At 41.2% G+C, this 26,920-nt stretch overlaps 1 protein-coding gene across 3 annotated transcripts in view; it reads left to right on the forward strand.

Annotated features, from left to right (window-relative positions):
• The window catches only part of KLF7 (KLF transcription factor 7), a 100,551-nt gene that overhangs the window by 39,051 nt on the left and 34,580 nt on the right, over positions 1 to 26,920 (forward strand). For 2 of the 3 annotated variants that reach the window (XM_061148909.1, XM_061148908.1), the window contains exon 3: positions 1,881 to 2,511. In XM_061148909.1, the coding sequence (XP_061004892.1) occupies positions 1,881 to 2,511 (631 nt within the window). Of the gene's footprint in view, positions 1 to 1,880; positions 2,515 to 26,920 lie in introns of all 3 variants that reach the window. The other variant, XM_061148907.1, reaches the window with a different exon arrangement.

Here is a 26,920-nt window from a genome sequence, read left to right on the forward strand (position 1 = left end):
TTAATGGAAAGAAGTAAATGATAATTTTTAGCAATGAGATGGGAAAAGGAAAGGAAAAAATCTTTGAAACATAGAATTCAAAAAAGGGACAAATAAGGATAAGAGAAATTTCTAGACCTGAGAAGGTGGTAGTATTGGTTTTAGATATAAAGTGGTGGGAAGCTACTCAGCAAGAGCTATTATTTAATCAATACGCAAAATAGAATCAAGCTTAGTTTTCCAATAAGCTTTCCTTGATTAACACCTCCATAACATAGAGTACAGAATTCATTGTCCACTCATCCCTTAAGAACTTGTCAGCATACTTTATTGTTATGTTATTTGTTATCACTTTGCTTGTAAATTCATGTAAATTTTAGCTTGTAATTGTTTATTCTGTGTGTACGTCACATGAATCTGTTACTATGTCATCCTCTAACACAGAAAGCCTTGCACCTTGCTGTGAACACAGTAGTTGAATGAACACTTGTGACATGAGTATTGAATGAAAATTGGAACCATTCATTAGTTTATACTATTAAAAATCAGCAGTGAGACCCAAAGGTGATTCATCATTAAAAATCTGCTTTTCTTATTCAGTAATGCAGTTTTACCAGAAGGCTGATTAAAAACCAGTCTTTTGAAATGTCACCAAAATAAAATCATTGACAGATACAACACAACCAGGTATATCATTAAAATATATTCTTAACAGAATAAAAGCCTAGAATCACAACACTGGTTGAAAACATAGAAGTGCTAGAGAGCCAGAGAATTAGGAGCTAGTCAGATTTTAAATTAGCCAGCAGTGTTTCTTTGTTGAAGCCCCAGAAGTTAGAACAAATTGAACTGATGGCGTATGTTAGGACTGGGCTTGCCAGGTGGCACTAGTGGCAAAGAACCTGCCAGCCAGTGCAGGAGACATAAGAGACATGGGTTCAATCCCTGGGTCAGGAAGATCCCCTAGAGGAGGGCATGACCCCCCACTCCAGTATTCTGGCCTGGAGAATCCCATGGACAAAGGAGCCTGGCAGGCTACAGTCCATAGGGTCACAAAGTGTCAGACACACCTGAAGTAACTCAGCACACATAAGTTAGGACTATGGTTTTCTACCAGATTCTGAAAGAGCAGGGTTAAGTGAAGAGAGCTTTCAGATTATAAACTTAAATATCCATTTTTGCCATAAAACACTTCTACCATCTTACAAAGACTTACGAGCACCATGGATGAAAATTTGTTGAAACTCTGAACTTTTCTGATTTTATTTTTCTTACCTCACTTCTTTACCAGGTGAAAACTTTATATTGAAATAGATTAGGGTCTTTTTCTTTAACAATTCAAATAGCTGTGTTTGAACTTATTTTTATCACGTAGACAGAGATGTCAAACTATTGTAATGGGACTCAGGCTTCTTGCCACGCAATACGTAGTGATTGTGCTTTGTGATTTGCCAAAGTCTGTTTGAAAGATGAAGTTGGACTGTGGGGAGTCTTACCTTGCTATGAAAACCTCATCTGATTTTGTTTGCTTCATGCTCGCATAAGGCCTCCTAGGGAGGCTTAGAGCATCTCACCTACTGAATTGGGTTGTGGGATGTGAGGTCATTTTAACATTGAATATTCTCAGGGAACTTGATGGTGTGAGACAGCCCTTCTGGGTTTCTAGTTCCCCATTAACTGTAGTAGTTGAGCTCATATGATGTAACCCTTGTGAACCCTTCAGAAGTGTCCAGGGAGAAAAATAACAAGGTCAGACCTTTCACCAAGAAAATTTCAGATACGGGCCAGGAAGCATCCTCTGTTCCTTCCCGTAGATTCCTCCTCAGCCTGTCAACATGTGGTCCCCTGGTGTTCTTTGCTTCTGATGGCTGTTTCTCTCCCTCCCTCCTTGCCCTCTGCAGACATGCCTTGAATTGGAACGCTACCTGCAGACAGAGCCCAGGAGGATCTCGGAGACCTTCGGTGAGGACTTGGACTGTTTCCTCCGCGCTTCTCCTCCCCCATGCATCGAGGAGAGCTTCCGGCGCTTAGACCCCCTGCTGCTCCCCGTGGAAGCGACCATCTGCGAGAAGAGCTCGGCCGTGGACATTCTGCTCTCTCGGGACAAGTTGCTATCTGAGACCTGCCTCAGCCTCCAGCCAACCAGCTCTTCTCTAGACAGCTACACAGCCGTCAACCAGGCCCAGCTCAACGCAGTGACCTCATTAACGCCCCCATCGTCCCCTGAGCTCAGCCGCCATCTGGTGAAAACCTCACAGACTCTCTCAGCCGTGGATGGCACAGTGACGTTGAAACTGGTGGCCAAGAAGGCTGCGCTTGGCTCCGTCAAGGTGGGAGGGGTGGCAACGGCGGCGGCAGCCGTGACGGCAGCTGGGACAGTTAAGAGTGGACAGAGCGAGAGTGACCACGGAGGGGTAGGGGCCGAGGCGTGCCCCGAAAACAAGAAGAGGGTTCATCGCTGTCAGTTTAACGGGTGCCGGAAGGTTTATACAAAAAGCTCCCACTTAAAGGCCCACCAGAGGACTCACACAGGTAGTGGTACAAGTTGGCCGCACGTGGTTTCTTCTTCTTCCTCCTTTAGCCTCGTGGGGGGACGGGCTGCTCTCTGTTCCGAGACGTGGCATCCATGCCAGCTAGGAGGTGTAGAGAGGCAGGCGGGCCCGGGAGGGAAGCCTAGTGACTCACCTGTTAACCTTAGGATCTCCAGGTGTCCCCGGCACCAGACATGGGTTTGTCCCTCACTGGCTCGGAGATCCTTTCAGAGGGCAATGCCAGCCTCGGTGTGGTATCAGACACTGCTGAGGATGCCCGACAGGGGTTCTGGTGGTGTGACTCACAGCCGTACGTGATGTATGCACCTGGCACTTCCCTGACACTTTTCCTTGTTTTATCGGGGTGATTCTGCAGTTTTGATCAACACTGGAATCTGAGAAGTTACCTTGGAGAGAATTCGCAATTGAACAAGGTAGCCAGGGTGTCCCTATTTACTCTTTTTCCAGCATCCCTGATTTTTCATCAAAGTCACCAACAGCAGGAGGGTTTCAGAGTTCATTAGATGTGATCATTCTATAATTAATTGGCATCTCCTCTTTTGCATTGTTCTCTGGCGCGTGCTTTATGGAGAGATGGCAGAATTGCTTTTTAATGAGCTTGTTACAGCGAAGTTGCTAAAGTGATTACATTGCTATGTGTGTGGTAAGGGCGGTGGGGACCGGCAGGGACTGTATAGTTTACTCAGGACTTCCGTGGTGACTCCCCGGACTCATACTGATCTTGGGAGCGATGGGATAATTTAGAAGAGTGGGGTTTGTGAAGAAAAGAATGAGATTAGCATTTTCCTTGAATCTGCTCTTTGTCCTCTGCTTTGAGGTAGAAACTTAGGGCTGGTGTCTCTTCTTGGGGTTAGCATTGTAGGAACAATTACTGTCATTAGTGGTTTTTAAATGAGTCCCTGAAAGGATATTGCCAGTATGTTTTTTTCAAACTGCGTGCACAATACCAGCTGAACGGGGAAGAGCTCCGAAAGTGTAAGTAGCAGAATCAGAGTGTTGCTGGGAGGAAATAGGTGATTAGATCCAGGCTGGGAGATGTGTCTGGAGAGAGTTCTTCTCCTTGGGCTTGCTGCTTGCCTTCTGGGCGCTCTGTAGTGACTTGCAGAGTGTGTTACCAGAGAGGTGTGTGGTGCACGGATCACCGGTTGGAAAATGGGGAACCCTAGGTTCTAGTCCTAGTGCTGTCACTAACTAGCTTTGTCATCTTGAACACAGCCCTTTACCTCACGGGTGGCCTCATTCTCTACAGCTGCCAAACAATTTGGCTTTTGAGGCCCCTTTCAGCTCTAATGTTCTTGGGGGAGGCGGTTTCGGGAAATGTCTTTGTGTAGAACAGAGGAGCTTCCCTGAGGTAGGAGTGTATAATGTGTGTCTTGAAACCATCACCACCTTGAATTTCAAAGTCATTCCCATGGGAGGATGATAGCGGACAGTGTTTCCTCACAGCATAAGACTTAGACATGTTTTCCTCTCATTTCAAACTGACTTTTGCTTGTGGTCCTTGCTTGGTTCATGGAAAGTTATCCTAAGGTTACTTTTGAACTCATGGCTCAGGTTCAAGTCCCACTCATGGTTCCTTTTGGAGTTTGAGTTCGCGTCCTCCAGTCCACATACTTCAAGGCAAAAGCTTCCTGCTGCTGTCAACATTTTCTTTTTTTCACCTGTCTGGTATTGTTCTGGAGGTTAGTTTTATTTATTTGTCTTTCTCAAATCAGTGAGTAAAGTAACTAGAAGACATTGCAGGCTCCCAGGATTCAGCCGTGACTCATCTCCTGTTCCCCCCAGGAAACCAGAGAAGGCAGGATGAGGCGAGAAGGTTGAGCTTTGTTGGGGGTATGGAATTCATGGTTATGAGCACATTTTTCAAATTATTGACATGAAGACAGGCTATGTCCTGCCTAGTTTGGAGGCTGGGCATCTCTGGGGAAGCAGAGATTCTTTTTGGCGGGGGGTGAGTCCAGAGCATTTGCTTCTTTTTCCTGTCCCCTCTTTTCTAATGGATGTGTTAGGAGGATAACTCTGACAAGTGATGCATCTTCTGTGCTTTGTTTTTTGGGCATTGTCTACTCAGAGTGATTATCAAGGTGGAACTCATTATGTTTCCCAGCACCTGCAACCACTTGCCCTATAGTGGATTAAAGTGGAAAGAATCCTCCCTGTGGGGAATTTATCCAAGAAGACACCTTGCATTATTGGGAAGGCAGCACTGCAAGGCAGTTAAGAGCAGGGCTTTGCAGTCAGGGAGACTCAGGTTTGAATTCTGGCTCTACAGCTTTCTAGATTTATGACCTGGATACCTGATGCATCTTCCCTGAGTCTCAGTTTCCTCTCTGTAAAACAGGGATAATTTACCTCCTAGATTGTTTTGAAAATTAAATGAGTAAATATATGTAAAGTGAAAGTCGCTCAGTTGTGTCCGACTCTTTGGGATCCCATGGACTGTAGCCTGCTAGGCTCCTCTGTCCCTGGAATTCTCTATGCAGGAGTACTGGAATGGGTTGCCATTTCTTCCTCCAGGGGATCTTCCCAACCCAGGGATTGAAACCAGGTCTCTTGCATTGCAGGCAGATTCTTTACCTTGAGCCACCAGGGAAGCCCAAATATATGTAAACTACTTGGCAGATGATAAGAGCTCATTAAAGACAGTAATAGGGTTGGTTGTAGTCCTGACTATTGCTGATGATATTGATTAATGATGATTTTGTGGAAAAAAAAGAAAAACAGCTTTATGTAAACTAAAAATAAACCACTTGAAGTTAAATGCCACTAAAAAGCAAGAAGCTTTTCTTTCCTCACTTCCGTAATTTCAGTGTCCGGGTGGTGATGCACGGCCACTCGTCATAGAAGATGCAATTGGACATGCAGACATTGGCCCATTGAAGTTGGCAGTAATGTAGAACACAGCTTTCCTAAGACAACACAGGAAGCAATGACCTTGCACCCTCCAGAAGCATTCTGCCAGTAAAACCTTCTGCAGAGACAAACATGGAGGGAAAAGCAGGTGCTGTAAGAAAGAGAAATAGACAGGAGGGGAGGCAGAGGTGGAGATGGGCGATGAGGAGAGGGAATCTGAATTAGTTTGGATTAAATAGATGAGAATCAGTATTTATTTGGAATTGGTGTGAAGGGGGCACAGGGGAACTGAAAACAAAAGTGATAATTTATGTGGTGTGGATGAATTAAGAATAATGAAAAAAGCATGAAGGATGGAATCAAATTAAGTGCAAACATATCAAGGAAGTGGACTAGCAAAAGCTTGGGGGCAAAGGTATATGGTGATGAGAATTTAGGTTGGAGTCAAGGCCACTGATAGAAAGAAATGAAAAAGGAAGGGCTGCTGACCATGTGTTGAAATGAAGCTCTGATTAGATTCAGAGCTCTGGATTCAGGCAAGCTGTTTTAACACAGGGCTCACTTTAATTCAATGAAAATATTTTCTTATCTTTCAGCTGGGGAAGTGTTTTGGGACATAAAAAGAGAGAGAGAGAGAAAAAAAAAAAGATCCAAGAGAAAGAGAGGAAATACTGGCATTTTGTTCTCTGGAGTTATATATATGCTCTATCTCTTTTATATGGTAATATGTTGAAAAAGAGACACACTTGCAAAAATGAAATAAACTGTGTGGGTCTCAGTCTATGCATAAAGAAAGACAATACGTTGTTGGTAACATGGATTTCCTTGCAATGAATAATTTTTAAAAGTGTTATTCATTTCATCTTTATATAGATAGATTTTACTGAGCTGGAAAAGATATGCTGCTGCTGCTTCTTTTTTTGTCCTTCTGTGGCTGTTTTTTTTGAGGATGCTGAATCCTTCAAACTTTTTGCCCTGGAGGATGTTAGGCAATGAGGTGATTTTTCTTTTTTTCAGGTAGCAGATGTTCAAATTGGTAGCTAGGGCACAAATACTGGTTGCCCAAGGAGCTGAAGTGAGGGATGGGGGAGCCAGGCTGGGGGTGGCTGAAGATGAGGCAGGGGCTGGGACAAAGGGAATATTGTGAAGTAGCAGAATCTAAGAGAAAGGAAGCATATAAAAATGGACATATGGTTTATTCATTGGGAAGAGCACTTAGTGCTGGCATGAGAGTAAAAATGTCCTTTAGCAGCCAAGCCATTACAGACCTTTCTCTTCCACTCTGTTTTCTGGTCTTTGTATGATATGTTTTTCTTTCTCAGTAAGTCAACCATTATGTTCACAGTTTTATTCGTCTTCTTGGAGACAGCTAAATAATCCTAAAATTTTGTTGCAGGGAAATCCCTCACTTTCCGTTTTTAAAATACTACTTTATTATGTTTATTTTCAGCAAAAATCAATTTGTTAAAATGTTAGTAGTTTCTATTCAAAAAAAACAAAGAATAATTTTCCACATTTCTTCTTGATCATTTCTGAGAAGGAAAAAAAGCCTGTGATTGAAATGGAGCTTTATGTTAAGTGAGCAGACGTCTGTAATATGAAAATTCATATAAAATCATGTTCACATTTACACTGTTAAGATGAGTCATGTTGGTAAAGTTAGGACAAAAGCCAGCAGTAAAATCTTTGATTCTTGGTCATAGAGCAGGGAGCAAGGAGGCCATGTGCTGTCTTCTGCTGCTTGGACAAGGGCTCTCCATAGACTGCAGTTGCTTTTGCCTAATCCATGGGTGGTGATAGAACATTCTAGGTTTTGCACTGAAAGATATAAAGGTATGCTTTTTAGGTGAAAAGATAAAATGACTGCAATTTACTTAGCATTTGATACCTGCTTTGAGGCAGGTCATAATGAATCATAATGTGGCACAATCTCTAAGTTTAATTAGGATTTAGGGAAATTGTTTTTAAATGGAAAGGTGGCTAAAAACATTATGAACAAAAAGATGGGTATCAGTTCAGTTCAGTTGCTCAGTCGTGTCCAATTCTTTGCGACCCCATGGACTGCAGCACACCAGGCCTCCCTGTCCATCGCCAATTCCTGGAGTTTACTCAGACTCATGGCCATTGACTCCGTGATTCCTTCCAACCATCTCATCATCTGTCATCCCCTTCTCCTCCTGCCTTCCATCTTTCCCAGCGTCAGGGTCTTTTCAAATGAGTCAGTTCTTCGCGTTAGGTAGCCAAAGTATTGGAGTTTCAGCTTCTGCATTAGTCCTTCCAATGAATGTTCAGGACTGATTTCCTTTAGGATGGACTGGTTTGATCTCCTTGCAGTTCAAAGGACTCTCAAGAGTCTTCTCCAACACCACAGCTCAAAAGCATCAATTCTTCTATGCTCAGCTTTCTTTATCGTCCAGCTCTCACATCTATACATGACTACTGGAAAAACAATAGCATGACTACTGGAAAAACAATAGCTTTGACTAGACGGACCTTTGTTGGTAAAGTAACATCTCTGCTATTTAATATGCTGTCTAGGTTGGTCATAACTTTTCTTCCAAGGAGCAAGCATCTTTTAATTTCATGGCTGCAGTCACCATCTGCAGTGATTTTGGAGCCTGCCAAAATAAAGTCTCTCACTGTTTCCATTGTTTCCCCATCTATTTGCCATGAAGTGATGGGACCAGATGCCATGATCTTAGTTTTCTGAATGTTCAGCTTTAAGCCAACTTTTTCACTCTCCTCTTTCACTTTCATCAAGAGGCTCTTTTTCTTCTTCACTTTCTGCCATAAGGGTGGTATCATCTACATATCTGAGATTATTGATATTTCTCCTGGCAATCTTGATTCCAGCTTGTGCTTCATCCAGCCCAGCATTTTGCATGATGTACTCTGCATATAAGTTAAATAGGCAGGGTAACAATATACAGCCTTGACATACTGCTTTTCCTATTTGGAACCAGTCTGTTGTTCCATGTCCAGTTCTAACTGTTGCTTCCTGACCTGCATACAGATTTCTCAAGAGGCAGGTCAGGTGGTCTGGTATTCCCATCTCTTTGAGAATTTTCCACAGTTTGTTGTGATCCACACAGTCAAAGGCTTCGGCCTAGTCAATAAAGCAGAAGTAGATGTTTTTCTGGAGCTCTCTTGCTTTTGTGATGCTCCAATGGATATTGGCAATTTTATCTCTGGTTCCTCTGCCTTTTGAAATTCAGCTTGAACATCTGAAAGTTTACGGTTCAACGTACTATTGAAGCCTGGCTTGAAGAATTTTGATCATTACTTTGCTAGCATGTGAGATGAGTGCAATTGTGTGGTAGTTTGAGCATTCTTTGGGATTGGAATGGAAACTGACCTTTTCCAGTTCTGTGGACACTGCTGAGTTTTCCAAACTGGCTGGCATATTGAGTGCAGCACTTTAACAGCATCATTTTTAGGATTTGAAATAGCTCAACTGGAATTCCATCACTTCCACTAGCTTTGTTCATGGTGATGCTTCCTAAGGCCCACTTGACTTTGCATTCCAGGATGTCTGGCTCTAGGTGAGTGATCACACCATCATGATTATCTGGGTCATGACAATCTAGTTTGTACAGTTCTTCTGTGCATTCTTGTCAACTCTTCTTAATAGCTTCTGCTTCTGTTAGGTCCATACCATTTCTGTCCTTTATTGTGCCCATCTTTGCATGAAATGTTCCCTTGGTATCTCTAATTTTCTTGAAGAGATCTCTAGGCTTTCCCATTCTATTGTTTTCCTCTATTTCTTTGCACTGATCTCTAGGAAGGCTTTCTTATCTCTCCTTGCTATTCTTTGGAACTCTGCATTCAAATAAGTATATTTTTCCTTTTCTTCTTTGCCTTTTGTTTCTCTTCTTTTCACAGCTATTGGTAAGGCCTCCTCAGACAACCATTTTGCCTTTTTGCATTTCTTTATCTTGGGGATGATCTTGATCCCTGCCTCTTGTACAGTGTCAGGTGGGTATAGTGTTTAAGAGATAAACAAAAGTGCTTTAATGAAATATTGAAATATAATTTATTTTATTTATTCAGTAAGCACTTATAAAAACTTATTATATGTCAGATAATGTTCAGAGTATTAAGAAACAAAATTCAACTGAGTAAATTTTAAAGATCTCACTGGCTTTATTCAGAGATTCATGAATTGGGCAGCATCTCATCTAGCATTTATAGGGAGGAGCTCTGAAATGCTATAAGGGACTTCCCCAGTGGTTCAGCTGGTAAAAGCGTCTGCCTACAATGCAGGAGACCTGGGTTCGATCCCTGGTTTGGGAAGATCCCTTGGAGAAAGAAATGGCAACCCACTCCAGTACTCTTGCCTGAAAAATCCCATGGATGGAGGAGCCTGATAGGCTACAGTCCATGGGGTCGCAAAGTCAGACACGGCTGAGCGACTTCGCTTTCTTTCTGATATGCTATACAAAGTGAAAGACTTTTTATAGGGGCAACCTGGACAAGGAAGTTATACCAGCAAAGAGCTGGTGGTTTGTGACAGGGTCACCTTCCTTTAGGGAATGGTAGGGGTCTGTGAGTCAGATAACCTCACTAGTTCTGACCTGGCCATTCCAGATTGCCTGGTTTAAGATTCTATTCCTGGGAGAGGCTGAATCTATATTAAATTTGTAAGTTTCAGCTTGGTGAAGTAGGGCTTAGCACAAGTGACTCCATTTTGGGCCAGTTGTGTCTTTTTTAACAATTCCCCTATTTTGATCAGACTTAGCCTGAGATATGTGATAAAAATTTAAGGCACCACATGCCACTCCAAGCTACTGCTCTGAAGGTCTCCCAGTTTTTGCTGATTCTCTGTGTGCTATTCACAGATCATGACTTCAGGTTCACCTGTTTTAAGTTGGTCATTCTCTTCATCCGTTTTCTGCCATTTCTTTCGTAGGGTATCGTTTGGTGGTCAGTGGCTGCAAACATGCACTTAAACATGCATTTAAAGTGCATTGGGAAGACTGTTAGGATTATTATAAGCAAGACAATTCTCAGTGTCTGGAGTGCACTTCAGAGCCATGGTCCCCAAGACCCAAGCCAATCAAAATTAAATATGTCAGAGAAAGGTCTTATTAAAGCAATCACTTTTTAAAGCCGAGTAGCTTGTTCCGTGATTTTATGAAGCTGAGTTTCAGCTTCCCCAGAAGGGTTAACGCAGGTGCAGCAAGTGGTGTGGGATGCAGCACAGACACCTTCTTGTTAAGCTACGAGATAATCAACGGCTATCCCATCCTTAAGAGCAACCTTGGTCAGAAAGTCTTAAGAATTTTTCTTGGGCAGCTTCAGCAGTGGATTCTGCAGTACTTTCAAAAGTTAATGATGGTTTCTGATCATTTGTACTCACTCCTAACCGGGGAAGTAGGGTTTGATCTGTGAGTTGGTAAGATCCCCTGGAGGAGGGCATGGCAACTGACTCCAGCATTCTTGCCTAGAAAATTTCATGAGCCTGGCAGGCTATGGTCCATAGGGCTGCAAAGAGTCGGACATGACTGAAGCAACTGAGCGTACACACACACGGGCATAGAGAGACAACCGAAGAGGCATGGCCTGGTTACACGCCAGCCATCAAGGCACGCATAAGCCCAAGGAGAATGATCATCAACACAGACAAGATTAATCATGTTGGGGCACAAATCATTCCTACTAATGGATTCATTTGCAGGAATTTGTTACATTTGCCCATTCAAACCAAGGGTCAGTTAGGTTTTGAGTGCATTTGGAAAGTAAATCTCCTAGCTCAAAATAGAACGTTGTTCTAAATTTCTGGCAAAGATGGGTGCTGCTGGTAAGATCTTTTCATGACTGGGGAAGAATCACAGATAATCATAAGAACCTGGGAGTGCAGATATGCTGCGATTTCTCTCGGTATTATGTCTACTTGTGTCTAGTGCACCTATAATAAGAGAAAAGTAAAGACAAGGCACTAGTTGTTCTGGCCATAAAAATCAGACCCTCTAAATGATGTCTAAGGGAGTTTCAGTTGTGGTTTACAGGACATTCGGAATAGATGAAAAAGTGGTCATAGGGAAAACCAGTGGTTCTCTAGCATTACGGATAAATTGGTATTTTTAATGGCAGAGCCAGTAGTCTAAAAGCTTATCCACCTTAGTAATGTCCTGGGAGATATGGATGATAGTGTTGTCTTTTTAGGACAATGCCAAAGTAAAAGAAAGAAAAGAAGAAAAGGTTTTTATTGTTTAGTTAAAGTATGAAGTCTTGATCCATCATCTTGGGTGGAGGCAGTCTACATTGATTTCAGCTATTTCTCTCCCTAGTCAGTTTTATTTGCAGGTCTCCAGAGTTTGCCCAATTCTAGATGTCATGTGGAGCCTTCTTCAGCTGAAAGATACGTACTCAAGGTTTATTACTTTCTAGTTTTGTAGCAGTGTCAGTGGTCAGGAGCACTTGGTAAAGTCCTTTCCATGAGTCTCATTTTTGCAAAAATATTAGAGTAAAACAGTAGCTGTCTGTAAGTTACAAAAGACTTTAAAATGCCCATTGTTGCAGATCTGATGCCAACTAATTTGCTAAGGAAGTATATTTATTTCTGTGATATACAGCATTTTAAGATAATAACTAAAATTGTGACTGATAATATTTTGCCAGAACATATAAGAGTTCCAGGAATGTTATACAGTTTCTGGAACACTTGTAACATATACCTATACAAGTACAAAATAAAGAAGACTTAATATTACTTATTTGACAGTGCTTCTTGGTTAATTTAACATAGTAAATAAGCCTATTTAGTTTAGCATCTTTTTTTTTATAAAGAGAGAGAACAAATCTCTTGAGATGTTCCAGAGGCCTTCTAGAAAATTCCAAAAAAGTTTGAAGTCAAGAAACTTCATTTAGAATTTGGTTTGGGGGAAGTTTGTCAAAAATATCCATTTAATAAAATGATAGTAGATATTGCTAAAGGCAAAACAGAAAGTTACATGATTGTGAGCAAATCTTAGCTCTTTAATCTTGAGAAGATTGGGTTTTCTTAAGTGAAAGACCTGATGAAGACAATGTGAAGCACAGAAAGTTATTTTGGTATGACATAAAATCGTCACTGTTCAGGCAGATTACTTAAAAATGAAAGAAAATTTCACAGTCTGTTATCAAAAGTAGACCAAAAGTCCAACAAAACCTTAGTAATTTTAACAGAGAAAATAAAATTCTAATTTTGCACCAGTGTACTTTTGATAGTAAAACTCATTTTTGAACAATTAAATAAATTTATTTTAATCCTAGCCATCCTGACTACACATAAAACCAAGGTTCCTCTTACACAAACTGTCTACAATTTTGTTCTATTTTTTCTCTTTCTTATTCTAAAACAATGAGTCATTTTACTTTCCTTACCTACTTTTCATACACAGTTATTTCCCTTCACGTTTATTTTTCTAAGTAGTTCTAACTACATACATGATTAGAATGTCTCTTAGAATGGTTAATTCATAGTGAAAACTGAGATGTAGGAAGCTGAGGACTATCTCTTACATTGGCATGCTGTGGATTGGCAAATTTAGAAATACACATCATAATTTCTAGAAATAGACGTCATAATTTCTAGAAATACATGTCATAATTTCTAGAAATACATTCTTCCTTATAATAAATTTTCCAATGTGGTAAACAAAAAAAAAGTTTACTAATAAACCCAAATATCTTAAGTTTCTCAGTAATAGGAAGCCAAAAGTAGATAAACCTACATTCAGGACTAATGTTCCAATATTTATTGGGAAACAATCTAGGTATTCAATTAAATATTCATCATTTAAATTAACATAGAAAAACTCTAAGATTTCAAGTTACTGAAAAAATTGAGGGAATATATTTAAATAAACATACCATAAACTATAGTTATTACTGGAAAGTGAAAATACTTACCACACTTACATCTATTCAAATCACTTGTTCTTAGTAGTTATGTTTAGATTACTCATGAAAATTTTAGTACACCAAGTTATTTTTCTTGGTGAAAAATTCTGTAATAGAGATAACCCAGGTAGAATAAAAATGGTATGGTTGCATTATTTTTCAGTGTTGATAACTTTATAGACATGTCTATTTTAATTAAACCAACAAACTTAAACCAGCCTTTATTTAGTGGAGATAATCCTAGGTCTTGTGAACTTGAAACATTTAGGATAGTTTTTTTAATTTCTGAGACTATGCTTAATTTATGTAGCATTTGTTTGTTTTAAAAGCAATTGAATAAAGCCCTTTACAAATTAAAAATTTTAGCCTTACTATCCAAAGGTAGTATGTACTATACCGCACATCTATAACACATATACAGTTGACCTTTGAATAATATGGGGTTAAGGAGAGCTGACCCTCTGCATAGTCTAAAATCTGTGTATAACTTATAGTCTGCCCTCTCTCCATGGTTCCAGTATATCCTCAGATTCAGCTAAGTGCAGATCATGTAATACTGTAATACCAACTATTGGAAAAAACCTACACATAAGTGGATCCACACAGTTCAAATCTGTGTTGTTCAAGTGTCATCTGTGTGTGTAGATACACATAAAGACAGATCAGTACAGTTCAGTCGCTCAGTCGTGTCCTCCTCTTTGCGACCTCATGGACTGCAGCACGCCAGGCCTCCCTGTCCATCGCCAACTCCCGGAGTTTACTCAAACTCATGTCCATTAAGTTGGTGATACCATCCAGCCATCTCATCCTCTGTTGTCCCCTTCTCTTCCTGCCTTCAGTCCTTTCCCAACATCAGGGTCTAGCTTCCATTCTCAAATTTTAGCCACAAATCAAGTACAAAAATATAAAACTCACTAGTTATATAAAATAAGTTGGATCCAAATTGTGTATTTGCCAGGTAAAATAAATTACGGCTCAAATGGCTAAAGCTTTTTACTAATATTGGTGGGGAAGACAATTAAGGTTTTTCATTTGTCTAAGTTTCAAATAAGTACATACCCCTCCCGCTTTGCTTTTTTTCCTTTAATAGGAATTACCTCCCTGGAGTTTTCATTTAAGAGATGGCCTAGATAAGATTTCCTAGGGATGACCAGGTAGAACATTTACATCTCAAAGCCCAGGGAAAGAATGCAAGTTCCTCCAAGAAGGACTCTTGTTTCCTAAGGCCAGGATTGCAGAACCTGCAAGTCTTTTGAGATGAATAAGAGTGTTTTGGGGATTGGACTTCATATTGTTTCTAGAGCTGCATTTCTGGTTTTGCAAAAATTTGTAAGATGTAGACAGTTGCTTTTAATTTCTATTTCTCTAAAGAAGTTACAGCCTAAATGATTTTATTAAGGGGTTGATTTGCTTATCCAACCACATTATCTTCAATTTACTTTTTTTATATTGGGGAGAAGATTTCCAACTAAAATGGAAATGAAAATCTTTGGAACATTTTAGTAAATCCTTCCATAAAACCATCAGAATTTTGTTTTTTTAATTTTTTTCCTCCTTCTGGGTACATGGTTTCATTTTACCTTAGGGGAGAAGGTTTAAAATTTTTTTTCCATCAGGCTCTGAATATCAGCTTCTAGTTTGGCCAACATCTGATCACAGAGCTACTTAAAAAATGCTTTCAAATATCGTGTCAGTTTTTAGCTGAAACAAACAATAACTATAAATAAATAAATACTGGCAGTATTGAATAATCCTATGGACTCAAGAGGTGTCCCCAAAGAGAGTGCAAAAGATATACCCTCCCAAGATCCAGAGCCAAAGATAGCCAACGGAAAAAAAGGAAGGAAAAAAAAAAAAAAAACAATTCCCCGAGGACTGGCTATATACTGGAGCTGCAGATGAAGTTCAACCATATTTCTGTCCAACCATATCTAACTGCAAATGGGGATATAACCTACATTTTCTGCCCAGTCATATTTTGGGGCACCCAAATTCCATGGTAGATCAGTCGGTAAAAATCTGCTTGCAGTGCAGGAGACCCCGGTTCCATCTCTGAGTCAGGAAGATTCCCCTGGAGAAGGAAATGGCAACCCACTCCAGTATTCTTGCATAGAAAATCCTGTGGACAGAGGAGCCTGGCAGGTTCCTGGCAGGCAGTCTGTGGGGTCGCAAGAGTGGGATACAACCTAGTGACTAAAGGGAAAGTTGTTCAGTCGTGTCCGACTCTTTGTGACTCCATGAACTATACAGTCCATGGAATTCTCCAGGCCAGAATACTGGAGCGGGTAGCCTTTCCCTTCTCCAGGGGATCTTCTGGAGTGGGTCGCCTATCCCTTCTCCAGCAGATCTTCTGGACCCAGGAATCAAACTGGGGTCTCCTGCATTGCAGGTGGATTCTTTACCAACTGAGCTAGCTGGGAAGCCTAAACCACCACCAAATTGACAAACCAAGCTCTCAGGATGAAAAACAAGACAAACAAGAAGTTAACAGCTGCCCTTGGGAGAGAAAGAATCAGTAACCAGTGTATCTGGATTTAGAAAGGAAAGGACCAGGTGAAATTTCAGTTTCCTTTTTCATCTGGACATAACAGGCATTCAGGAGGGCTGAATCTGTTAAGAATTCTCACCCTTTGCTGATCTCCCAGTTTTCCTATAAACCCACCTGCAGGCTTCTCTGGTGGCTCAGATAGTAAAGAATCTGTCTGCAATGCATAAGATGCTGATTCCATCCCTGGGTTGGGAAGATCCCTTGGAGAAGAGAATGGCTACCCACTACAGTATTCTTGACTGGAGAATTCCATGGATAGAGGAGCCTGGCAGCCATTGTTGTAAGATATTCATAGCTTCTGGAACCATAGTTCTTAGACATAAAATAAGCAGGTATGCCAGAATGTAGTGTACTCAATTCTTTGGAACTTAAGGATCTCAGTTTTTTTAGCTAAGCTGTGGGTCTCTTGGAGCCAAAATAATACCTGAGAAGAATGTGGCTCTGGATTGGGGATTGTGTGGTATTTTACAGCCTACCTTGTTGTATGGAAGTTTCCTTGGAATTGGCAGGTGACCTGGTATCAGCCTAACCCATTTTGTGACCAGTTTGTCCTAACACAAGAGTCTTTTGAGGTAGGTGACAAGTTCTTTAACAGCTTTTAAGTGCTCCACCATACCCATCAATTTTGTGACTTTGGTCTTCTGAGATTCCCATTAGCGATAGTCTTTCAGTTCAGTTCAGTCACTCAGTCATGTCCTACTCTTTGTGACCCCATAAACTGCAGCACGCCAGGCCTCCCTGTCCATCACCAACTCACGGAGTCCACTCAAACCCATGTCCATTGAGTCGGTGATGCCATCCAACCATCTCATCCTCTGTCGTCCTCTTCTCCTCCTGCTCTCAATCTTTCCCAGCATCAGGGTCTTTTCCAATGAGTCAGCTCTTCGCATCAGGTGGCCAAAATATTGGAGTTTCAGCTTCAACATCAGTCCTTCCAATGAACACCCAGGGCTGATCTCCTTTAGGATGGACTGGTTGGATCTCCTTGCAGTCCAAGGGACTCTCAAGAGTCTTCTCCAACACCACAGTTCAAAAGCATCAATTCTTCTGGGCTCAGCTTTCTTTATAGTCCAACTCTCACATCCCTACATGACCACTGGAAAAACCATAGCCTTGACTACATGGACCGTTGTTGACAAAGTAATGTCTCTGCTTTTTAATATGCTGTCTAGGTTGGTCATAATTTTCTTTCCAAGGAGTAAGGCTGACTTTATTGTTTGGGGCTCCAAAATCACTGCAGATGGTGACTGCAGCCATGAAAGTAAAAGATGCTTACTCCTTGGAAGGAAAGTTATGACCAACCTAGACAGCAGTAGTCTTTACATGCACATTAACATACCAGCAGTAACCAAATTGATGGTACAGCAAGCTGGCCAAGAGAAAGCTTTAGGTGCACACCTCCAGCTATTCCCAATGAGGAACTACAGGCTAAACTAACAGACCCTGACAAATGGGGACTGTGGACTAGCCAAGGGCTAGGGACATGAGTGACCCACCGAGGCCTGGCCTGGGACCATGGACTAACCAAGGGCTGAGGACTGACGCCCTGTTAGAGCTGCCTGTCAGTCTCCAGGGCATCTTCCCCACCCAGGGATCGAACCCAGGCTTTCTGCATTGCAGGCGGATTCTTGACCAGCTGGCTTCCCTGGTGGCTCAGCTGGTAAAGAATCCGCCACATTATGGGAGACCTGGGTTCAACCCCTGGGTCGGGAAGATCCCCTGGAGAAGGGAATGGCTACCCACTCCAGTATTCTCGCCTGGAGAATTCCATGGACTGTATCGTCCCTGGGGTCACAAAGAGCTGGACATGACTGAGCGACTTTGACTTCACTTCTTTACCAGCTGAACCACCAGGGAAGCCCCCTGTCAGTCTAGACTGGCCCATTAACCCTAGTGTGGAAAGCGAATTAGATCAGGAGCTCAATGCAAAGAGAGTGGACCTTAGAGCCCAGAGGAACTTAGCCACAGCCCTTAGAAATGATAAGAAAGATAAAAAAACTCAAAGTTTACAGGTACCAGCACCTGTGTTTCTCATTCTCTGAAACTGGCTGAAGTTTCCACTGAACCCCACCACTGCCCCCAAGTTTCTTTTTTTAAAAAAATTCGACTGAGTAAATTTACGATCTTACTGGCTTCATTCAATGATTCATGAATTGAGTGGCATCCCATCTAGCAAATAGAAAGGAGCTCTGAAGAGCTGAGCTAAATGTGAGACTTTTATAGGCAGAAGATGGCTGGACCAGGAAGTCATACCAGCAAAGAGCTGATTGTTTATGGCAAGGTCATCTTCCTTGCAGAAGATGGCTTGGGTCTATCAGGCGGATGACTTCACTAGTGCTCACCAGGTAATTCCAGATTGACTGGTTTGAGATTTCATTCTCTAAGGAGGATGAAACTGTACTTTGTTGTTGTTGTTATTCAGTCGCTCAGTTGTGTCCAACTCTTTGCAACCCCACTGACTGCAGCATGCCAGGCTTCCCTGTCCTTCACCGTCTCCTGGAGTTTGCTCAAACTCATGTCCATTGAGCTGGTGATGGCATCCAGCCATCTCATTCTCTGTCTCATTCATCTCATTCTCTTTTCCTGCTGCCCTCAATCTTTCCCAGCTTCATAGTCTGTTCCAGCTTCATGGTCTTCCCTCAGGAGGCCAGAGTATTAGAGCTTCAGCATCAGTCCTTCCAATGAATATTCAGGGTTGATTCCCTTTAGGAAACTGTACTTAAGTTAGGTATTAAGTCTTGGTTTGATGATATGGGGCTTAGCACAAATGACTCCATTTTGGCCTGCTGTCTTTTTTCTAAATAGAAGTTTTTTTTTGTTTTTTTTTTTTTTTTACAAATATAACCCTTTAAGCCATATTAATCTAATGACACTGGTACTATTCTCATTTCACAGGAGAGAAAAATGAGACCAGGAGAGGTCAAGTAACTTGCCCAATATCACACAACTCCTAGGTGGTTGGGCCAGGATTTGAATCAGATCCTGTTTGATTTTGTTTCTCCATCTTAAGCTTTTAACTTCTTTGCTAAGTCATAAGGGGAAATGCTATCAGTTAGATATTTTTCTTAATAACCCATTATTTAGAGGAAATGAGAAACTTATAGTTTAAATACAAACTGACAGTGAAACTACTTTAAGTATCTTCTAAACAGATAAGAACTGGGAGGATCCTTAAACATATTGCCTCATCAAGTGACTAAGAACCAGAACAAGGAAATTACGAAGGAATGATCTTCCGTTTCCAGTCCCATTATTGTTACTGCAATAGTTACTATTATTATGGTCATTACTATGAAACATTTTTTTTACTTTAGTGTTAAAGAGACTCTTATAACATTCTCAATTCACTCATTAAAATGATAAATGTTAGTACTCTATTTATATGAAATAATATAAACAAGCATTATCACCTATAGGGAAAACTGAGGACCAAAAATATGTAAATACCTTAACCCAGGCTACACAACCTGCCACTGAATTAAAATTTGTCCCATGTCCCTTAAGCTTGCATTCTATTTAGTATTAATATAGTTTAGTAGTATTCTTACTTTGTTCACTCAGCCATCTTACAATCAGGTATTAAGTGCCTGTAGATTTCAGGTGCTGTGCCATGGAATAACCAGCAGTTAAGATAGGAAGGGCCGCTCAGATAAGGAAGGCTAAAGAAAGACAGGGCATTAAATGAGATTAGGGCTCCTGTCAGTGGTCAGAAGCAGCATGGGTGATTCTGAGATACAAAGTCACTTTTCTCCTCTGGAAAGGGTGTTTTTTATTGATGCTGTTCATCTTTTAAAATTATGCCAATGTGATAATACACTAATTTATATAAATAGAAGCCCTAATTCAAGGTCAGGCATATCAGCAGGATAAAATTAAATACCTCAGTCTGGAACTGTAGGGGGCCCATCGACCACTTTCAACCTCCTCAGCGCTATAGATAAGAATTCTTTGAATTTATACAATAGCAACTGAAATAGGGCAATTTTAAGACATTAAGGGGCCTTTAATATGCTGAGACACATGGCTGCTAATGAAGTTTATCCATGTGTTGAGGCAGAAACTCATTAAACCCCTATTATGGGATGGAAACTAGCATAAGGGTTAACTGTTCAGTTCACAAGGTGGAGAGAGTTTAATAGGAGGGTTTGGTAGTTTGGATTTAGCATATTCAGGGGCTTAGGAGAAAGAGTTTGGAAGAAGGGGTGTGAATGAGGTGGTGGAAAACAATTGATGGGAGAATCTTAGAGTTTCACCATATGATGATTTAGCAATATGCCAGCTCTTACTATTGATGAAGATAAAATTTAGGTAAACGTATATTGAGTCAAATGGCTTAAACTCAGCATATACACAACAAACACTTTTATTTTATTATTATAATATAGTAGGCTCTGTAGGATGCCTATTCCAGATGTCCTTTTAATGGATAATTGGTAGTCACAAAGTAAATAAACATGTTAAAATGAGAATTGAAGAGAAAGGAAAAACCGTGAAATAAATACTGCACTATAGACAGTATTTATGGAACACTCACTGTACTAGACACTATTCCTTCCCCATCTCTGAGAACCTCATTTTTTGATGCAAAAGCCTGAAATATGGTTTCATAAAGTCTAAATATAATATTTAGAACCTGATTTCAAAAGAGAGCATGGATTGGGGTTGGGAGGTAGGAAAAGGGAAAAGAGGAACCTCATTTTAGAAAAGGCTGTGGAAGTAATGGAATGTTATAAATTCTAAGATTTAAAAGTTAGGCCAGTTCTGTTTGCTTGAGAAGAGGAAAAGAGGGTCATGAGAAGTCTGTGCCAATGAGGGCTTGCCAGTGGGGAGACCAACTTAGAGTGTTCCCTTTAATAAATAAATAATGTATAGAAGTTGTTTCTAATATAATAAGAGTATTAATCACCATGATCATCAGGGTTATCCTGTATATATTATATTGAGAGGTTGGGAGAAAGTTAAACGGAGCCTTTGTAAAGACTGCAGGTGAAGAGAATATTGTTAAAATCAATTGGTGGTAGGCAGTAGTTCTGTCTCCTGAAGCTGAAACAGTAGTGGATTGATTCTATTTGAATCAGGAAACCAGGGGGAGTTTAAGAAAGTCATGTGTAATAAAACCAAAACCCTTTTTTCCTTTAAACTTTGGAATAATCCTTTTGAAAAAAAATTAGTTGAAATACAAGGACAGATGAAAAAATATTTGTTAAATGATGTGTCTTTCCTTGAAAAATATACATTTTCAATTCTGTAGAAATTATAGGTGAAGTCCCATAAATAGATCATGAGGAAACAGGCTTTACATGTAAAGAAGCTGATGCTGGGCAGCAAATGGAGCTCTGGGAGTCCAGGCTACTTTGGTTATATGTATAGTGGGACTCAAAGTCAGACTCCTCAGGTACCGAATGAAGAGGGTCTGGCCATTTCCAACAAGGCAGTTTCAGTTTGTCCCCACACTAATGGAGGTGAACTCGCTGGCCTTGGGCAAACCTGTTTCCTAAAAATTTCAGTTCCTTCCTTCTTCATGGCCCACCCAAGAATCTTATACTTGATGCTTTCATATACTGAGTCACTTCCTGCCTTTTTGACCTTCCTTTGACCTCTTTGGGGCTTCCGAGGGGGCTCAGTGATAAAGAATCCCGCCTGCCAATGCAGGAGACTCAAGAGACTAGGGTTCAATCCCTGGGTCGGGAAGATCCCCTGGAGGACGAAATGACAACTCACTCCAGTATTGTTGCCTGGAAAATCCCATGGACAGAGGAGCCTGGAAGGGCTGCAGTCCACGGGGTCACAAGGAGTGGGACACGGCTGAGCACAGAAACACCCTCCTTTACATCAGAAAGGATTTGGTGCACGATTGATTGATGGATTACATATCCATTAACCAGTATTTTATAAAATAAAAATGAGAAATCTTTTACTACTTTTTTATTCTTCAATTCTAGGAGCCTCTTCATGGAATTTCAGGAATCTACAGGCAAGTAGGCAGACAAGATGGGGGAGCTGTTAGAAGCTGGAGCAGCATTCTCCACTTCCCACTCATTCCCTTCCCCCTGCTACCAGATTTTCTACATTTTCTAAGAGTAACCTATTTTCAGCCATTTAAAAAAGTAATATATTGAATGTTAATAGAAGCAAGACCATTCAGAATAATCAAAAGGTAGTGGCTTTTTAACGTGCTGGCTATTTGGGCCACTGGTGACAGTCACTCCCCATTTCTGCAGTGTCCCCATATTTGGTTGCCAGTATAAGGACCTGACTAGCTTATGTAATGGAGGTCAGCCCATTTGAATTATTTAAGGGTGTCTGCAGAGAGAATACGCTTTCTGCAGTCTGTCCCATATTTCTCACTTTGTCTCCTCCTTTACCGTCTATGCTTATTGAGGTAGGTGAGTCGGGCACAGATGCAGGATTGGACCCAGTAAGGTTTTAGAGGTAGAAGACTAGGGCACCCCATTACTAGTTCCTTATGGAGCCTAGGTCTGGCTTTGTCTTCAACCAGGCCTGCTTGGCAGACTTTCTTCCTTTTTGGGCCTTGGGTCTTTTCCTTTCTTCCCTTCAAAAGATATCTGCATTCAGGCTATATTCCTTTTATTTTATTTGCAAGATAAATAGAACTTACAATTTAAAATTCATGTTCTGCAAGTCACTCATCTGGTTTCAGCAGACATAACTTTAGGCTTCTTTTGTTGTTTCTGTCTTTAGAGTGTATCTTCTCTCCATTACTGTAATTGACATTTAATTTATGGAATTCAGTAAAGTGAAAATTCCCTGTTTTAGGAAACAGGTTTGACATTTAATTTATGGAGGTCAGCTTTATGCATACTGTTGTCAAACAAACAAGATAAAATTTTTAAAAATCCCAAATTTATTGGGATAGAATAGTTTCAACCATTTCACTAGTGAGCTAGAGCTGACAAAAGCCATCAATCCTTTGGTGGTGGGCAGGAAGCCAAACACTGTCCTCGGTGGGGAAGGTTCTTTTCCTTCATGGGAGAGCATTGCCCAGTTAAGTGTGTTACAGTGTCTAACATCTTCTTCTGGAGCCTTTGTGGTGTTCATAACAGGAGAATTTTGTAAGAAGGATGATAGCTTGTTCTAAGAAGACACTGTTATGTGAGAGAGGGTCTAGGAGTCTAATGGATGCCTTAAATAAAATGTAGACTCACATAAACTGTGCCCTGATGACTAAAACCCAGGAAAATGGTTGATGCCACTACATGTCCTAGTTTATAAGAAGCACAGCATGCAGTAGAAAATATTTTAGAATAGTGGTGCAGAAGGCATGTTTAAACACTTTCTGTCTTCATTTTGTATGTTCATGTGGTTTAACATCACCTCACTGGAATTCATTAGTGTGATTATGAACCTACACATGGTGTTTGAATCCCCTTACTGCGGTATACACGCTCTTCATCTGTACTCCACTTCTATTGTAGCAAGGAAAGAATGATTCCACATGTCGAATTCTCAATTGGTCATGAGCTTATTGAAACCAGTATCGGTATTTTAAAAAGAGCAACATAAGATACATCTCCCTTCTCTGATATAGGTAATAAGACATTTTATGTTCCTCATGCTCAGGAGAGAGTGTCAGAAAATCAATATGAATAAATTCCAAGTACACAGAGGATTCAACCTATTCGAAAATGTAGTGTGTGTTAGAATGACGGTATGCATTATTAAATGTTTTTTGCTTCACTCACATGTAAATATTAGCATGAAGAAAAGGTACCGTAGATTACTTAAGAGTTTAGGCAGAAGGTGATTTGCTGGCTTTTTTGTTTTTTTTTTCGTTCTTTGCTGTTGTTGTTTAGTGTCTCAAGGCTTACAGCTAATCTGAATTTGAAACTAAATACTGTCATTACAGAAGATTTTTTTCTGAGTTCTTCCAGTTTCTCTGGGGACAAAATAATGGCTGCTTGAAGCAGTGGAGAAACAGTAATTAGGGCAAATAGTAATACTGTGCATGATTGAGGAAAATGTGAGGAAAGGAGGGAGAAAATGCAACAGACAGACTTGTACAGCCTGTTACTAGGAAACCACATCAGCATTAAATACAGTGTGCTAATTGGCTATCCTTTTTCTGCCTGGGTACCAGCCTGGGCCTGCTACACAGCTGTTTCTGCTCCTTCTGGTTGCTAGGTAACTGCATCAATTTTTTTTCTCCCTCTTTGTATTCTGGAGGCTAATTGGCTACTTCTGCTCCTGGTGTTGCTGCTGGGTACCAGTCTGGGCCTGCTGCTCTGCTGTTTTCCAAAGGGATTTAATGGGGGGAAGGGAGGAAAAAGGGAAAGAAAGATATGCTGGCAATTAATGAAGCATAAGTGCAAATTCTACACAGTGTCTGGCACCTGCGTCCCCTCAGCCTGCTTTCTCAACTAAATCCTTTTGCTGTGAAAACACATTAGAATCTTGAAGTCTTTCTTCTGCTTACCTTTTGAATATCGTTTAAAAGAAATAAGACATTTGAAGACTTATTACTTCAATGATGGATTTGATCTTCTTAAGAAAGAACTGGCAAGTCATTACACATCTATAGTTGATATGGGCACTAATAGAATTTGTGCAAACATGAACTTTCCTAGCTTAGTAACAAAGCTGCATCTTTAACATCTTAAGGAGAGTGCCATTTTATCTCTTAAATGGACCAAATTTTTTATAGCCATTCTTCTTGATATCACACAGAGTATAAAGTAAGAAATCAAATGGACTGAAAGCAACTATAGGCTTTTCCCAACTGTTTTATTCATGAAGAAGGAGTAGAGAGAAGGTTCTAGACCCATGACTTTTCCATTATGGATATCATTGGTCTGATGTGTGCAGCACATGTTCTAAGTGCTTTTTGCTAATACATTACATCTACATAGAAATAAATATGTTTGCATACCTTATTTTTCTTTCCTTATAGGAAACAAACAAATGTGGGGCAAAGTAAACCTAGAGTCAGTTTTGTGATTTTTTTTTTTTATTACTTTCCATATCATTGCATTTCCTAGCTAAGTAGAGGTTTCTATTTTATCATTATTGAAATTCTCCCTGGAAGTGTGGGAAGGAAGATTCTTCAGAAGTGAAGCTATGCTTCAAGGAGGTTTCACTTTAAATGGTTGAGAAAGTGTATGTAAATTGAGGCCCCTTGAAGAGGCAACTTTGTCCCCCTGGGAAGGAGCTGTTTTATTGAGAAAACTCAGAGCATGTTGTGTGACTGTGCACAGAAATAGTTAGCAAAGGCAACTCTTGCTCGGCGCTAATGGCTGGTACTGGCTTCCCATGCTAATGAGGTCTACCCTCCACTGTTGAGAGTGAAGCAGAAGCTCTATTCTGAGCAGCAACCCGATCACTAGTAGATCAGACCAGACTCTATGGAATCATTTCTGCTCAAGTTATCCTTAAAATAGGTAGAAGGCCTCACACAAGGATGATGGAGAGGAGAGTGCAGTGTTCATAGTTCTTAGGGCTTCCCCCATGGCTCAGCGGGTAAAGAATCTACCTCCAGTGCAGCAGATATAGGAGATGTGGGTTCAATCCATAGGTCAGGAGGATCCCTGGAGGAGGGCATGGCAACCCACTCCAGTATTCTTGCCTGAAGAATCCTATAGACAGAGAAGCCTGGAGGGCTGCAGTCCATGGGGTCGCACAGAGTTGGACATGACTGAAGCGACTTAGCACACACACACACATACCAACACACATAAGCATGCTTTGGGGGTTGAGGGAAGGAGATATTCCACAAAGCCATTTCAAACTTTGCATTCTCCTCAATCACAAAACACCCTTGCTTTGCTAATTCTCATCTGCATACAATATTACTGCTTCCTGTATGAGGTGCATCAGTTGACAGACCTGGAGAAGAGGAATCCAATGACTGTTAGCCACCCAGCAGGGCTGCTGCTGTCCCAGATCTTGCTTTTGTGCGAATCAGAAAAAGGTGCCCTTCCATGGAGCAGGTGCAACCTGCTTGGGTGGCAGAGCTGGCGTCAGCTCCCCTCCAACCTTCAGCTGGACATCCGGTGCCCACTGCCTCGCATGGCTGCCTCCTCACCACAGGAGCTGATCCCCTTGGCCGGCCTTCCCAAACCCTCCATGAACTTGAGAAGCTAATGAGGTTCCGGCAGGAACATGAAAGTCTCATGACTATTCAAGGGTGGATACTGGGACCTTCTCTTCAGTGGTTTGCTTCCAAGGTGGTGCAGTGTGGCAAAGGATCTGCCCACAGTGAAGGAGACTCAAGAGAGGCAGGTTCCATCCCTGGGTCGGGAAGATCCCCTGAAGTAGAAAATGGCAACCCACTCCAGTAGTCTTTGCCTGAGCCTGGTGGACTACAGTCCAAGGGTCTCAAAGAGTCAGACGCAGCTGAGCATGTAGGAAACTCTAAAAGTGGCTGGCCATTGTGTGTGAGAACAAACCTTTCAGCCCAGCCACTGTCCCCAGATATGAGATCATTAGTTGCCTAAAGCTGTGATTCTCAACTTGGGCCCATTTCCCCCCTCTGGGGACATTGGACGATGTCTGGAGATACTTTGGGTTTTCACATCTTCGAGGAGGAGGGGGTTGCTACTGGCTTCTGGTAAGTGGAGGGCAGGGATGCTGGTCAGTTCACTACACAGCGCAGTTCCGTACACAGGACAGCTTCCACTGCGGACCCTCACTGGGCCCCAAGTGTCCACAGGACTGAGATTGAGAAATCCTGGCCTCATGCAATGTTAGCTGGCCTTCGCTTCTTCTCTTTGGGCTCCTCTGCACCACTTGCAAAATATTTCTTCATCCTTTTAAGATTACTGACCAGGTCTTGCCTTCCCTTTTGTGCTTTTTTTTTTTTTAATGTGGACCATTTTTTAAAGTCTTGGTTGAATTTGTTAAAATATTGCTTCTGTTTTGTGTTTTGGTTTTTCGGCCGAGAGGCATGTGCGATCTTAGCTCCTCAGCCAGGGATCGAATTTGCACCCCCTGCATTGGAAGGCGAATCCCTGACCACTGGTCTGTCAGGGAAGTCCCCCTCTTGTGCTCTTTTAAAAATCGACTAAATATGACTATTGTATAATATTTCTTTTGGGTCTTAGAAGATGTGCTGTCGCCCCTCCCCCCTTACGCTATGAGGGAAGTCTTT

The sequence above is a fragment of the Dama dama genome, chromosome 8 (assembly GCF_033118175.1).
Source record: "Dama dama isolate Ldn47 chromosome 8, ASM3311817v1, whole genome shotgun sequence".
In the NCBI taxonomy this organism is placed as follows: Eukaryota; Metazoa; Chordata; class Mammalia; order Artiodactyla; family Cervidae; genus Dama; species Dama dama.